At 37.3% G+C, this 17,409-nt stretch overlaps 1 protein-coding gene across 1 annotated transcript; it reads right to left on the bottom strand.

The window, feature by feature from the left end:
• Positions 1–3,252: 3,252 nt before the first annotated feature.
• Positions 3,253–4,197, bottom strand: LOC102403054 (olfactory receptor 4F3/4F16/4F29-like). The gene has a single exon (XM_006045086.3). The coding sequence runs from the start codon at positions 4,192–4,194 to the stop codon at positions 3,253–3,255; it is 942 nt and encodes a 313-aa protein (XP_006045148.3). The 5' UTR covers positions 4,195–4,197.
• Between the last annotated feature and the right edge of the window lie 13,212 nt (positions 4,198–17,409).

Genomic DNA, 17,409 nt, shown 5'->3' on the forward strand with positions numbered 1-17,409 from the left:
GATTAATGAGATAAAAAGTAACTAAACTCTGTTCTAATTTATCACTTGAACCCCCAAGTGCCTTGCCTCTGCTAAAGACACTGTGTTGTGCTGACCCTGACTTTCTATTATGGCTTTGATTTTACTCTGGAAGCCCAAGACATGTCCATGACCAGATAAAAGTCAAAGTCAGTTATTTGCCTTTGTCCACAATCTATAGCCCCTTATTTATTCTCTAATACGATTTGTTCCTTCTTTCCTACATTATAGACTATTTAACCACAACCAAAAAATTATTTGATATCTGCAAATGAAGATTCTGTCACTAAGACTATTTTTCTGAAACTAAATTTAATAGATCAAGTTCAATTTTTTCTTCTTGTTATCTGAACTGGATATTTTTAGAGCATCCTCTCTGGGAATTTTATCTGTCAATTCTTACTCACTCACTGGTGGTTTAAAAGGAGGTAGAAATGAGTGGAGTGTGAAGACATTTAATCAAAATCATCTGGATTTCACCATAAATTTCAATCAATCTAAACATCCACAATGCTGAATAAGCAAGAGAAAATACTCCAACCTCCTTCACATTAAAAAATGGCATCAGAAAGAATAACAGGTTCATATTGGGTGGTCAAAGTACTAGGGGCCTAAAGGGTGGGGAAGAGTCAGCAAGGGAGATGGTGATGCATTGACAGTATTTCTAACAGAAGAAACAGCACACAAGTCCTAGATTCAGGAAAGAGCTGTGTCTCTTCTACTCTTCAAAACCTGCTCAAAATTCTCCAGTTCCACAGTCCTACCAGGATTGATTCCCAGCAATGTATTGATTATTCCATGTCTTTCTGGCAACTTTAGGATCTTCATTCAAAAGAACTTAGCAAGAAAGTGTGCATAAAAATAAAATCAATAAAAGATTTACCTAAAAAAGGAATGATTCCTTTGAAAATGCTCTTTTCAAAAGGGAATCTTCCAGTACATATGAAACAATGTTCAGCATAAATGTTGATATGAATTAATGATGATATTTATTAAAATACAGGAAACAATCTTCATAATTCACTTTGAAATGTATTAAAGATGTATTGATAAATGGCTAGATGCATGGCAAAACATCTGTTTACCTGTTTTATTGAGATGCGATTGACATATAACATTGTATATGTTTTTAATGTATATACATATCACATCTGTCTAAGGTATACACCATGGCAAATAGATGGGGAAACAATGGAAACAGTGTCAGACTTTATTTTCTTGGGCTCCAGAATCACTGCAGATGGTGACTGCAGCCATGAAATTAAAAGACATTTGCTCCTTGGAAGAAAAGCTATGACCAACCCAGACAGCATATTAAAAAGCAGAGACATTACTTTGCCATCAAAGATCCATCTAGTCAAAGCTATGGTTTTTCCAGTAGTCATGTATGGATGTGAGAGTTGAACTGTAAAGAAAGCTGAGCGCCAAAGAATTTATTTTGAACTGTGGTGTTGGAGAAGATGCTTGAGAGTCCCTTGGACTCCAAGGAGATCCAACCAGTCCATCCTAAAGGAAATCAGTCCTGAATATTCATTGAAGCTGACCTCCAATCCTTTGGCCACGTGATGCGAAGAACTGACTCACTGGAAAAGCCCCTGATGCTGGGAAAGATTGCAGGCAGGAGGAGAAGGGGACAACAGGGCATGAGATAGTTGGATTGTATCACAGACTCAATAGACATGAGACTGAGCAAGCTTCAGGAGTTGGTGATGGACAGGAAAGCCTGGTATGCTGCATGGGGTCGCAAAGAGTTGGACACAACTGAGCAACTGAACTGAACTGAACTGATACAACATCATTTGACATATGTATATATTGCAAAATGGTTATCACATAAATTTAATTAAATCCATCACTTTCCCCATAAGCAATAGTTCCCAACTAAAATAATATTTTGTCCCTTAAATTACTGTCTGGCTTTGTTTTTTTTCTTTCCTAAAAAGAGTTCTATTTTTGAAATAAATTTAGTTATTTTGGTCATTAAATGGGTGATTGAAACTGTATTAGAAGTATTACAGCCAAAAAAAAAATTAGCAGCGCAAGGTAATAAGATATATATTTGTTTTTGTCAGTGGGAAAAAAGAATAAATTTGTCCTATGATAAAATGTATACTTATTCCAAAATCAGAAAGAGGACAGATTTGTCTGAAAAGACAAAACAGAATGGAGCTCAAAAGTTGTAAAAAGTTCAAGAAATAAATTCTTTTTGCCTTGATTTTTAAAATATATATATGAATATGAATAAATTCATATGTCAGTTCAGTTCAGTTGCTGAGTTGTGTTCGAGTCTTTGATGCATTGACAGTATTTCTAACAGAAGAAACAGCACACAAGTCCTAGATTCAGGAAAGAGCTGTGTCTCTTCTACTCTTCAAAACCTGCTCAAAATTCTCCAGTTCCACAGTCCTACCAGGATTGATTCCCAGCAATGTATTGATTATTCCATGTCTTTCTGGCACCTGTAGGATCTTCATGGACTGCAGCACCCCAGGCCTCCCCTGTCCATCACCAATTCCCAGAGTTTTTTCAAACTCATGTCCATTGAGTTAGTGATGCCATCCAACCATCTCATCCTCTGTCATCCCCTCCTCCTCCTGCCTTCAATCTTTCCCAGCATCAGGGTCTTGTCAAATGAGTCAGCTCTTCACATCAGGTGGCCAAAGGATTGGAATTCAGCTTCAGCGTCAGTCCTTCCAAAGAATATTCAGGACTGAAATCCTTTAGGATGGACTGGTTGGATTTCCTTTCAGCCCAAGGGATTCTGGGAAAAACTTCTCCCTGTTCTGAAGGCCTTAAAGAAACCTTCCCTGGTAGGTATTTCTAAGAATTACTTCATATTATTATTCCTTAGGAATTTAGACTCAAGATTATTATAATCTTTGGCTTACAAATACCTTATCTGTAACTATCAAAAGTGAGTTTTTCTCCCTCCTAATCAAAAGAAGTTGATGACAGAGGATGAGATATGGCTGGATGGCATCACTGACTTGATGGGCATGAGATTGAGTGAACTCCAGGAGTTGGTGGTGGACAGGGAGGCCTGGCATGCTGTGATTCATGGGGTCACAAAGAGTCGGACATGACTGAGTGACTGAACTGAACTGAATCAAAAGACAAAGTGAATTCAATATAAGTATATAATCAAGTCAAGGTAGGACAAACAAGAGCTTTTCTCTGAGTTTGACCATCAGCAATGAGCATCAGTAATCACTAAGGGCTCTTATAATACATTCATCACTCAAGAAATCTCTTGTTATTTACTAGCTGTTTGCATACTCTTCTCATTGCCATCTTCATTTCTTGATTTCTGAATGTGTAAATAACAGGATTCAGGAAAGGAGTAAGAACTGCATCAAAGAATGCCAGAAACTTATCCAGATGTGTGGAGGGAAATGGCCATACATAGAAAAATATCAAAGGACCAAAGAACAAGACTACTACAGTGATGTGAGCTGAAAGTGTGGACAGAGCCTTGGATGAACCACCTGAAGAGTGTTTCTGAACAGTGAGAATGATGACAATATAGGAAATGATCAGAATGAAGAAGGAGCCAACAGAGATGAATCCACTGTTGGCTGTGACCATGAATTCTAGCTGGTATGTGTCTATGCAGGCAAGTTTGATGAACCGAGGAAGGTCACAGTAAAAGCTGTCCAACACATTAGGGCCACAGAAGGGTAAGTTTACAACAAAAGCCAGTTGAACCATGGAGTGCATAAGGCCAATCATCCAGGCAGCCACTAAAAAGAAAACACACATTCTTGGGCTCATGATAGTCAGATAGTGGAGAGGCTTACATATGGCAATGTATCTGTCAAAAGCCATGGCAATGAGCAGCACCATCTCCACACCACCGATGATATGGATGAAGAAGACTTGAGCAATGCAGCCACCAAAGGAGATGACTTTATGTTTTCTGAAAAGATCATAAATCATCTTGGGGGAACTGACAGAAGAAACTCCCATGTCAATGAAGGAGAGGTTGGCCAATAGAAAGTACATGGGAGAGTGTAAGTGAGGGTCACAAGTCACAGTGAGGATAATGAGGGAATTTCCCATTATGCTTGCCATGAAAAATATGGAGGAGAACACAAAGAGAAGAAGCTGTATTGCCCAGGAGTTGGTGATTCCCAGGAACACAAACTCTGACACCACAGAGTGATTTGCTCCATACATTTGCTTTGTACCCTTTGCTACCTGAAGGAAGTTAATAGATGAAAATTTAAAATATAATAATTATTTTAATAAATTAGAAGAGAGGTTAAAGTTATGAATGGCTGTTTCTACTTTAGCATTAAAATGACCTCCCAGCCTTTGCAATGTGATCACACACAAAAATTGGTGGCTCTCATGTGCTGTTGTTTTTCTACCATCAAGTTTTCTCTGCATTTAACATCCTCTACTTCCATTCAGGGTGGATGCCATGATATTATGCATGAGGTACAAAATGGTTAGCAAGAGTAACAGGAATTCAAGCCCAAACCTTTTGATTTTGAGTTTAAAACCAATATGATCTGGCTCTAGTCACATAGAACTGATCAGTATTGTGATCCCTTCCAAGCCTATGAACTTTCCTCTGGCCACACCTGTGGGAATATATTCATCTTCAGTATTAAATGTTTACCATATCTACAATGTTTTGCTTTATTATTACTAGCATTTATTTTATTATAGTTTTATTATAGTGGGTTGATTGCTATTCTAAATCACCAAGTAGACTCTAAGATTTTTGAAGGCAGAGATTTGACTCATTCCTATTTGGACTCCCTGAAGCAAATAAAAAGCAATCCACACAGAGAAGTGTAGATCCATGAACTGTCTGTTATCGGTTTGTATATTAGGTACAGAGTTTGTGAGTGAGTACTTAAAAACTTTTCTAGCAGTTTGATGTACAGTGATCCCAAGTTGCTGATTTTGTTTTTCACAAAAGTAATAGCCCATGAAAGACTAGAAATTAAAGGAAAAATCTTATCCTAAAACACAGATACTTTGAGAAACACTGCTTTAGGTTACTTAGCACATGATCTGAAAATCTCAAAACTATGAAATGCATAATGCAGTGGAAATGATTGTATACAAATCTGCATATAAGGACTAATCATATTATCCTGTAATTATTTACTCTTATTTAAGGCCTCCCAGGTGGTTCTAAAGAACCCTCCTGCCAATGCAGGAGACGTAAAGAGATGTGGGTTCGATCCCTGGGTCAGAAGATCCCCTAGAGGAAGGCATGGCAACCCACTCCAGTGTTCTTGCCTGGAGAATCCCTTGGAGAGAGGAGCCTGGCAGGCTACAGTCCATGGAGTCACAAAGAGTCAGACATGACTGAAGTGACTTAGCACGCAGGCATGCATGTCTTAGCAAGAGGAATGTGAGTGTTGGATTTAGGTTACTAGATTTATACTAATATCCAATCACTGACAACTTGATGTTAGACAAGTTGCTTAAACTCTTTGAGCCTCAGTTTATCTATGAAATTGTAAATGGTAAAATAACTGATACATCTTAATCATATGGCTATATTAAGTATTCAGTACACATCATGTTTCCTTCTCTATATTTCACTTCCCCATCAGTCTAATTCTCTATTTCAGTTGCCCTTACAGCTCTCAGCATGTGAGAAATAATAAATAAATAAGAAAATAAAATACTGTTGAGCAGCAGGGAGTATCAGACTTTCATATCAGAAAATATATTTCAGTAAAGAACTGTGATAAATACAATATTCACATTTTCTCAGTGGTAGATTTAAACTATCTTGTATACACTTAATTGATTTGCTCTCAAAGTGCAAGAAAGTGAAAGTGTTAGTTGCTCAGTGGTGTCTGACTCTTTGTGACCCCATGAACTATAGCCCATCAGGATCCTCTGTCTATGGGATTTCCCAGACAAGAATACTGGAGCGGGTTGCTATTTCCTTCTCCAGGGGATCTTCCTGACCCAGGGATCAAAATCCAGGTCTCTTTCATTGCAGGCAGATTCTTTACCATCCACAAGTATAGTTTGTCATTTGTTCAATTTCTCCTTACCAACGAGGCTGCAAGCTCCGTAGAGTTAAGGATCACATCTGTCTTCTTCAATCCAACATAGCAAAAATTTAGATCACAAATAAATATGTGCTGAAAGAGTGAATAAAATGTATTTGCTTACATTAGAGACTGACCATGTGAAGGAAAAAGGAAAGGTCAAGAGTGTGTGGAATTCAAAAAATTGAAAAATTTTAAAGGAAACCAAAAGTAGGAATAGGACTAAAAGGAATCTTCAGTATAGTCAGAAGTACTGAAATCAATGAGGTCAGCTTTGGGACCTACAGATAAAATCAATATCCATAATTTAGAAATTTTGAAGTCATTATAAATTAAGAAATACATATCCAAATATGTTAAATAACCTGACCCAAACCATAAATTTACTTAGAGTTTATATTAAAACCCCAATCAACTGACTCCAAGATCTTGTCTGTGTCCAATTCCCTATTTTCTTTTCATTGCTCATGACTATCTGAATAAAAACATGTGATAGGGTAATAGTAGAAACTGTGGGGGAAAATACGCCCCTCTCATGGCTGATGACTGCCATTTACTAACATACTGGTAGCTGCTACCTTGGTGATCATGATTATTCATCCCTGACAATGAACTGTTATCTAATTTATGTACCTCAGTGTCTTGGAAAACGTGGCAGTTTGCTGAAACATTTGTTCCTACTGTATTTGTTCAAGCAAATACTTTATTTGGAACAGAAGTCTTTTTGGATGGACTGAGAATATAAAATTCCAGTTTCATCAGTTCTACTCAATCTTTCTTTCTTCGTAGGTTTGTAAAACCCCTGAACGGGGTCCAAGATGAGCTGACTACTTAAAAGACTCCATAAAGTTGCCTGTATCCCAGTTCTACCTCCTTCATGAAATCACTCTTGATTCCTCCAGTTCAGTTCAGTTCGGTCGCTCAGTCGTGTCTGATTCTTTGCGACCCCATGAATCGCAGCAGGCCAGGCCTCCCTGTCCATCACCAACTCCCGGAGTTCACCCAGACTCACGTCCATCGAGTCACTGATGCCATCCAGCCATCGCATCCTCTGCCGTCCCCTTCTCCTCCTGCCCCAAACCCCTCCAAGCATCAGAATCTTTTCCAATGAGTCAACTCTTCGCATGAGGTGGCCAAAGTACTGGAGTTTCAGCTTCAACATCAGTCCTTCCAAAGAAATCCCAGGGCTGATCTCCTTCAGAATGGACTGGTTGGATCTCCTTGCAGTCCAAGGGACTCTCAACCTGAGTAGTTTTCTGATTCCAGTCTTTCATTTAACCTCTCTGAATGGAGTATAAGACAGTTTTACCTTTCATATTTCTTTATAAGCTTGGAAGAGTGCTAGAGAACGTAACAGGTCGTCAGTAAAAAGCTTGAGTGCCCGATTCAAGTCAAAGTACATTGAGGTCAATCACCAACCTCAGTGTGGATGCAGGGAATCTAGATTCCTTCTAGGACTTACTAAAAATAGGCTGTGTGTATGACTACATCATTCAAATCTGTCTCTATTTTAGCTTTTACAAAATCTTACAGCAGTTATTCCTATTACTGTTAAAAGCTTCATAGGATAATGAAATGAATATAGGCTTCAGTATCTGAAAAACCACATTTCACATTCTCTCACTTAATTACCTGCTGAATATGGTAACATCGGGGAAGGCAATGGCAACCCACTCCAGTGTTCTTGCCTGGAGAATCCCAGGGACGGGGAAGCCTGGTGGGCTGCCGTCTATGGGGTCGCACAGAGTCGGACACGACTGAAGCGACTTAGCAGCAGCAGCAGCAGCAGCATGGTAACATACCTTTTACCTCTGGGCCCTTTTCACATTTGTAAAACGGAGAAAATGAGTATTTTACTGAACTGAGAGTAAGAGATAATATTTGTCACCCAATCCAGTTAATTCTTCCTCTTTAATGTTCCTGCTGCTGCTGCTGCTAAGTCGCTTCAGTCGTGTCTGACTCTGTGCGACCCCATAGACGGCAGCCCACCAGGCTCCCCCGCCCCTGGGATTCTCCAGGCAAGAACACTGGAGTGGGTTGCCATTTCCTTCTCCAATGCATGAAAGTGAAAAGTGAAAGCTAAGTCGCTCAGTCGTGTCTGACTCTTAGCGACCCCATGGACTGCAGCCCACCAGGCTCCTCTGCCCATGGGACTTTCCAGGCAAGAGTACTGGAGTGGGGTGCCGGAAGTCAAATACAAGTAACTTACTATGTATTAATACAATGTAATAAATTATTTAGAAGGAAACAGAATGAACTAGATTTTTTGTCATGAAAAAAATCTCAAAAATATATGTTGACTGAGAAACATCAAATTATAAAAGAATGTATATAAAGTAACAATATTTATAAATGTCAAAAACATTTGGTGATTTAAATAATATTAAATATAAATATTTAAATAAGTAGCAAAAAATATTTAAGTTTTCACAAAGACTGTCCAAACACTTCAGATTTGTTATTCAATTTGGGGAAGGAAAGATAGGAATCTGATAGGTGAATGGTTTCAATTTTATTTGTAATGGATTTATTACCAAAAAGTCTGATAAACATGACAAATGTTCATTATTAAATATTGACGTTAAATATACAGTACCATTCATACAGTTTTGAGTACCTTTTAAATGGATAAACTATGTCACAGTTATTTTCTAACTGAAAGCATCTGCCATATATCTGCTCCTTTCCCTTCTCAATGCCCCTACTTTCATCAGTTCATACTACACCTACTGAGAGAGTTTATTAGGACCCTTTCCTTCAAGTGTTTTTGCTATTTCAACAAAAATCCAGCAATTCCCAAAACATAACCAGTCATAGTTTAATAGTTTAATATGTCCTTTTTTGTTTGTTTCCAGATGACTTTCAAAGTCACACTAGAGCATTCTAACCTTTTGGAATCTTGTTTTTATAATCTCATTTTCTATTTCTTTTTCTTACTTCCTTTCTTGCACCTCACCATCTGACATCACCTGTTTATTATCTGACGGTGCTACAGACTACATGCCTTTAAATATACTGGTTCTTCTTCCCCAGTGCCCCTTTCACCATTCCACCATCTCTACCCACTGCTCTTCTCTCTGGAAGAGAAGGATAATTCATACCTCAACATAAACACATGCTATAATGTTTAGACTTCCTTTCCTACCATCTCTTCACAGTCTGAGCAGATTTATACCTTCCTTGTCCATGTTCCTATTCACTTTATTCATGCCCGAAAGCATCATTTACCATGTTACATTATAGGTAGTTATATACGTAAGTGGATTGAGGGGAGAAGTTGCGTTTATCCTTTTTTGTAAACTCAAGTTCTAACAGATGCTTAGAATAAAAAAGGAAGAAGATACTAGAAACATTGCCCCATCAAATATAAGCTAAAAGTTTCAATAATATAGAAATTAATACCTAAATATAATGAAGGAAACATGGGAAAATCAGATTGCAACTAATATAGTAACAGATATAGTAAATTATGTATTTGAGATATAATAATTCAACAAATAGGGGAACCAACAGGTGATTGAAAAACAGAAAAGTATGGATGATTATGTAAGAAGATGAATAAAAAGACTTCAGAGGAGCTCTGAAGACGCAAAAAAACCCTCAACCCCACCCCCCCCGAAAACCTATCCCAGAAAATAGAGATTATAAAAGTGAAGAAGAATTAAAGAAAAAGAAATAAACTACGTCAAAAATGAAGAGAAACTAAGAAAAGTATGTGCAAAATGATAAAGAAGAGAAAGAAGTTTCACTTATTTAAGTAAGAGGTTGTTTATGGATTCTTATTTTCATTACATTCTGGATACACTCTTCAGAAACTCTATAATCATAAACAACTTTGAGTATGCTCTAAAGCACTGTGTCTTGAAAGATTTTTTCCATAAGCTTTTATCAGTTATACACTCCTAGATGTGAATTTATTTGCTTTTTTGCTCTCCAACATCCTTCAGCTACCTGAGAATGAAGAATTTGAAAAAATGAGCTCAAAGGGGAGGAGATACAATATGAAACCTAATAGAATAATACTGATTGCTCTTAGTTACACTGAAGCGAGTACTGGAAAAAGAAAGTTAGAGATGTCAAAAATAAATTTTCCCTAGATATGCTAACAAGAAAACCAAATATTAGAAAATATAGAAACCCACAGTCTGATATGTGAAATTCACATATCAAAGTTTTAAATCCGCTTGAGGCATAGTCAGGATTCTATTTATGCCCCAAGAGGTAGTCATAGATAGGATTCTAGATGGAGATACCAGGGTATGATGTTTATTTACCTGGAAGTCATTGAATATCTATAATCAAACTCCTGGTTGATTAGGTTCTGAAACCACTATTGCTTATTAATTAGTTCTGCTCAGAAAAGAGGTTTTAAAATTGTTTTTCTCAGACACATTAATTATAATTATCTAATTAAATATACATGTTATAAAATAAAAGTTCCAGATGTTTTCCTTTTATTGTGATTAATCCTTTTTCTTCACCTATACAGAATTGATTATCTTCCTAAAACAGATTCCTAAACATATTATCTTCTATAGATAAAGGAAATATTGGTATTTGGGATTCTAAATAATAGAATTATCAAACTGAAAGGGACCTACATACATCTCATAGTTTTGAAACTCTAAACCATCATTTATATGCATTTTTCTTCAATCTCAAAATATTGAGAGGCTAGAACCTGCCTCAGCTAAACTGGACTGCATCTTGTCCTTCAAATTGTCATAAAATCCTTCTTCATATGTAAATAAAAGTTTGCTTACCCTATTTTAAGACCTCCCCTTTTTTACTTTTTATGCTGCTGCTAAGTCGCTTCAGTTGTGTCCGACTCTGTGTGACCCCACGGACTGCAGCCCACCAGGCCTCTCTGTCCATGGGATTCAATATAAATAATTTTCAGTGTCTGTTTTATTAACTTTTTATGTACATAAACTCAACAACCTAAGTCACCCTTTAGGTTTCTGTTTTCAAGACTCAGAAACCAAACCCCTTTTATATTTCCTTTAAGAAGGAAACATACCTTTCATTTCTGGAAAAAAAAAAAAAAACAACAAAAAAACACATTTGTCAACTTTATCTAAACCCCTCTGCATTCTACTTATTGGTTACAGGTAAAGTTAATAAAAAACACTGTAAAATTGTACAGCCTATAAGAACACAGGAGAATCGATTGATTTCCTGGTAGTTTTCATTTTTTTGGTAAGTTTTGCACATCATATTTTAAGTTAAAATTTACACTGGAAACAATTTACTCAGATTTGGGTTTTCAGGTGTGTCTTCTTTTCAAACATCTATAAGACTTCCTTCTTGAAAATTTTACAAGTATCTAGTAAATTTCCTTCCATTACCACTGAGAATCAGTTTATACTTTATCTCTTTTTAGAAACTAATGAGATTATAAGAACCCATGTTTTCTCAGATTTATGTGTCACCAATTTTTCTTACATGTTTATCAAGTTGCAGAAGATGAGGCTCTTTCATATAATCATCACTGGCAACAGAATGCTGACTCCCAAAATTATAAAGCCATTTGACTTTTCCTAACACCTTTCACGTTACTCTAACACTGTGTGAATCTAGTTAAACTAAAGGTCTATTTACCTTTTCCAAATGCCAATAAACTTTTCACAGTTATTCTCCACTACTAGTTAGTTTGTTACTCCAGATGTTACCTTGCTTTAGGATAACACTCATTCAGTCATCTCCATAGCAGTTTCAACAATAGAATCATGTCTGACACTAGAGTCACTCTGCTTATCGTTAAATTTATCCATATTCTTCTATTTCACCTGTATAAGAAAAAAACATTTTCATGAAGCCTTAGATTTTCCTGTGTTTTCTAACAAAAAGTGCCATAAATCTTGCCATTGTGGAAATAAAGGTAATTAATAGCTCTAGATGACAGTGATCATGGAGAAGGCAATGGCACCCCACTCCAGTACTCTTGCCTGGAAAATCCCATGGACGGAGGAACCTGGTGGGCTACAGTTCTTGGGGTCGCTAGGAGTTGGACACGACTGAGTGACTTCACTTTCACTTTTCACTTTCAGGCATTGGAGAAGGAAGTGGCAACCCACTCCAGTGTTCTTGCCTGGAGAATCCCAGGGACGGCGGAGCCTGGTGGGCTGCCCTCTCTGGGATCACGCAGAGTTGGACACGACTGAAGCGACTTAGCAGCAGCAGCAGCAGCAGCAGAGGACCGTGATCAAGTGATTACCTAGATAGGAGTTTAGAAGGACTTCATGAATCAAGGGACTTTACCTCTAGGGACCTATTTGGTTTGACCAGAACAAAGGTCCAAAAGACTCATAATACTCATAATAAGATACTAGACAAGAAGAAACCTGTATTTGCGAACGTAGAAGGATAGCTCACATTGTACTCATGATTTGTTACCTTGATGTATAACTTTTAAATATTTCAGTACATGGTTAATGGACTTCCATTTTCACACTTGATCTTGTCTCCACAATTGTCAGAAGAAAGAAGTTTTCTATTGGCTGGTTTGGTGACGTGAAGAGCCTCAAACTGTCAGAGGCCAGTTGTAGCTGTGTTCCCTTTGGAAGATTCTTTCCTGGGGGCACCAGGACCTCTGAATCTATTAAACCAAAGTTCCCAAGAATAGAAAGCATAAATATTCATAGTAAATTGTTTGGTTCTATTGTTAAAGAGGCTTTTTCTCCCTTGGGTAGACACATTCTGGCTAAAGGACAGATGGTAATATATGTGATATATATATTACCATATGAATATATGGGAGAAGGCAATGGCACCCCATTCCAGTACTCTTGCTTGGAAAATCCCATGGACAGAGGAGCCTGGTAGGCTGCAGTCCATGGGGTTGCTAAGAGTCGGACACGACTGAGCGACTTCACTTTCACTTTTCACTTTCATGCATTGGAGGAGGAAATGGCAACCCACTCCAGTGTTCTTGCCTGGAGAATCCCAGGGACGGCGGGGCCTGGTGGGCTGCCGTCTATGGGGTCGCACAGAGTCAGATACGACTGAAGCGACTTAGCAGCAGCAGTAGCAGCATGGTATATATATGGTGGCCATTGGCTTTAAGATATATACTGCATCAGATAGACAGCTTTCTAAACTTGCAAGGTGTTCATTCTCCAGCTGATATAAAATTGAGCATTCACCAGGCCATTCCATCACTCTATGAGTGATTTTTTTTCCTGGAATATGAAACATAGTAAGCGTAGTAAATTCTACAGGTGTGAGACTGCTGTCACACTTCATTTTCTATAAAAATGTGTCCATATCCAAAATTGCACGGGACACCATAGGAATAGTTAAGGTAGAAAAAATACTGTATAAATCCATAAAGGGTAGTGTGATAACAGAAGCACCATGGTTGGGAAAATAAGTACCCAGAAAAAAATTATATCATTATGAAGACAAGTCTTAAATCCTTCCAGAAAATATAGACACTGAGTCTACTGAGAGTTTAGTGATCTGTGGCACCATGGAGTGTACTGAGGCTTTACTTTTGCATTGGCAACTCGGGCAGTTGGCCATAATGATAGCCAGGTTACCTATTGTGAGGGGAAATTAATGTTGTTAAGTCCATGCAAATACTTCAGTTAGATCAGATCAGACCAGATCAGTCGCTCAGTCGTGCCCGACTCTTTGTGACCCCATGAATCGCAGCACGCCAAGCCTCCCTGTCCATCACCAACTCCCGGAGTTCACTCAGACTCATGTCCATTGAGTCAGTGATGCCATCCAGCCATCTCATCCTCTGGCGTCCCCTTCTCTTGCCCCCAATCCCTCCCAGCATCAGAGTCTTTTCCAATGAGTCAACTCTTCTCCTGAGGTGGCCAAAGTACTGGAGTTTCGGCTTCAGCATCATTCCTTCCAAAGAAATCCCAGGGCTGATCTCCTTCAGAATGGACTGGTTGGATCTCCTTGCAGTCCAAGGGACTCTCAAGAGTCTTCTCCAACACCACAGTTCAAAAGCATCAATTCTTTGGCGCTCAGCCTTCTTCACAGTCCAACTCTCACATCCATACATGACCACAGGAAAAACCATAGCCTTGACTAGATGAACCTTTGTTGGCAAAGTTATGTCTCTGCTTTTGAACATGCTATCTACGTTGGTCATAACTTTCCTTTCAAGGAGTAAGCGTCTTTTAATTTCATGGCTGCAGTCACCATCTGCAGTGATTTTGGAGCCCAGAAAAATAGTCTGACACTGTTTCCACTGTTTCCCCATCTATTTGCCATGAGGTGATGGGACCGGATGCCATGATCTTTGTTTTCTGAATGTTGAGCTTTAAGCCAACTTTTTCACTCTCCACTTTCACTTTCATGAAGAGGCTTTTTAGTTCCTCTTCACTTTCTGCTATAAGGGTGGTGTCATCTGCATATCTGAGGTTATTGATATTTCTCCTGGCAATCTTGATTCCAGCTTGTGTTTCTTCCAGTCCAGCGTTTCTCGTGATGTACTCTGCATATAAGTTAAATAAGCAGGGTGACAATATACAGCCTTGATGAACTCCTTTTCCTATTTGGAACCAGTCTGTTGTTCCATGTCCAGTTCTAACTGTTGCTTCCTGACCTGCATACAGATTTCTCAAGAGGCGGATCAGGTGGTCTGGTATTCCTGTGTCTTTCAGAATTTTCCACAGTTTATTGTGATCCACACAGTCAAAAGCTTTGGCATAGTCAATAAAGCAGAAATAGATGCTTTTCTGGAACTCTCTTGCTTTTTCGATGATCCAGGGGTTGTTGTCAATTTGGTCTCTGGTTCCTCTGCCTTTTCTAAAACCAGCTTGAACTTCAGTTAGATAGCAACATAATAATAGTAGGGGAATTAAATGCTCCAATCACATCAATGGATGTTTTGATATCTTGGTAAATCTAGTTCTACTTTTGACCTGTAGGTGAGGTTGTAAAACTGAATCTAAGAGCTTTGTGTGTAGCCATGTTTCTCTATTTAAGACATGCTTTACTCCCACTGTGTGAATGTGAAGTATTTTCGTACATCAATGAGATATTGACAACTTTTATACAGTTTTTAAAAGTAAAAAGGCTCTATAAGAATTGGTTTATAGAGAGTACTAAGTGCTGATGTAATCTAATGAGACTCATGTTCCAAAAAGTCTTTTAACTGACTTCTACTGTTTTAAATGTGCTAGCTTTTTCAGAAAAAAAGTTCTCATAGAAATTATTAGCTCAAAGCTTTTTACATAATTCAAATTCATATAATCAAGACAAATTCTTGAATAATTCAGACTTATTTAATACTTTTTTTAAAGTAAAAATTGATGTTTTCCTTGATCTTACCAGTAGAGAGCAAACATAAGCATTTAAAATTCGAAAAAGGATAAAATTATGTGTTCAATCAATTTGAGTTATACTTCTAAGACTATAATGTGTCCACTTAAACTTAACATTTAATGTCCTTAGGAATTTTAAGACCTTACCTTACTTTCAAATACAGTAATTAGTGGATAGTCTTTGAACAATTTGAAAATAATTTTGAATATCAAAACATTGGTCATTGTGTGTGCACATATGTATGTATGTTTGGGTATGTGACTTATTTATTTATAGAGCATCTATTTTTTTTTTATCAAGTTAGCAAATGTGTTCATTTTTGCTACTTTAAGAATAACATTTACTGCCTGTAAAAAGTGTGAGTAGAATGTGTGTGGCTGTTGAGGATTATATATTAAATATAAACTTTTCTGATTTACTAAAATGACTCAGTATGATAGACTGCTCTCAATTATTCACCTTCAGCAACTCTCAGTGGAATAGAAACTAGTTATGTTGGTTAATATGGGTGATTGTGACTATACTAGAATTTAACATGACCCCAAAATACTACTGACTAAGCAAGTAATAGAATGAGGACTTGCTTACCAAGGGGTTAAAGAAAGGACATTATTCTTAAAATATTACTCTTTAAAAAATCATTGAAGTATAGTTGATTTACAATGTTTCAGGTATACGGCAAAGTGGTTCAGTTCTATCTATCTATCATCTATCTATCTATTCTTTTTCAGATTCTTTTCCACTGTAGGCTATTACAGGATATCGAATATAGTTCCAGTTCTACTCTGCAGGTTCTTGTTGGTTATCTATTTTATTTAAGGTAGTGTGTATCTGTTAGTCCCAAATTTCTAATTTATCTCCTAACCCCCAGTTCCATACTTCTTTCTCAAGACTGTTTTGGCTATTCAGGGTCATTTTTGTTTCTATACAAATTTAAAATGTTTTGTTCCAATTCTGTGAAAAATGTCATTTGTAACTTGATAAGATTACATTGACTCTGTAGATTGCCTTGGGTAGTATGGTCATTTTAACACTGCCAATTCCTCCAGTGTAAGAGCACTGTATATATTTCCATCTGTTTGTGTCATCTTTGATTTCTTTCATCAATGTCTTATAGTTTCTGGAGTACAGGTCTTTTGTCTTCTTGGGTAGGTTTATCCTAGGTATTTTATTCCCTTTGATGTGATAGTAAATGGAATTGTTTCCTTAATTTTGCTTTCTGGTAGTTCAGTTTTAGTGCATAGAAATGCAACAGATTTCTGTACATTAATTTTGTATCTTGAAACTTTACCAAATTCATTGATGAGCTCTCGTAGTTTTCTGGTGATATCTTTGGGATTTTCTATGTATGGTATCATGTCATCTGCAAACAATGACTATTTTACTTCTTCTTTTCTGATTTTTATTCTTTTCATCTCTTTTTCTTCGATTGTTGTGGCTAGGACTTCCAAAACTATGTTGCCTAACAGTGGCAAGAGTGGGCATCTTTACTTGCTCTTGTTCTTAGGAAGAATGCTTTCAGTTTTCCACTGTTGACTATGATGTTAACTGTGGATTTGTCAATATAAGGCCTTTATTATATTGAGGCACGCTTCTGGAGAGGTTTTTTTTTTTTTTTTTAAATCTTAAATGTTGACTTTGATCAAAATCTTTTCCTGAATCTATTGAGATGATTGTATGGTTTTTATTCATTAATTTGTTAATGTGGTATATCACACTGATTTTCAAATATTGAACCATCCTTCCATCCCTCAGATAAATTTCACCTGGTTATGGCATGTGATACTTATAATGTACTATTGGATTGGGTTTGCTAGTATTTTGTTGAGGACTTTTTGCATGTACGCTCAACAGTGACATTGGCTTTAATTTTCTTTTTTTTGTGTGTGTGTGTATTATTTTTGTCTGTTTTTGGTGTCAGGGTGACCTTGGCCTCATTGAATGGATTTGTGAGCATTCCTTCCGTAGCAATATTTTGAAGTATTTTGGAAAGAGTAAGTGTTAACTCTTTGCTAAATGTTTGGTAGAATTCACCTGTGAACCCATTTGGTCCTGAACTTTTGTTTGTTGGGATTTT

This window comes from Bubalus bubalis, chromosome 11 (genome assembly GCF_019923935.1).
Source record: "Bubalus bubalis isolate 160015118507 breed Murrah chromosome 11, NDDB_SH_1, whole genome shotgun sequence".
Taxonomy (NCBI): domain Eukaryota; kingdom Metazoa; phylum Chordata; class Mammalia; order Artiodactyla; family Bovidae; genus Bubalus; species Bubalus bubalis.

What these genes read in the sequence shown, in the direction of transcription:
- LOC102403054 (XM_006045086.3), bottom strand. Translation starts at nt 4,194, where the DNA reads ATGTATGGAGCAAATCACTCTGTGGTGTCAGAGTTTGTGTTCCTGGGA.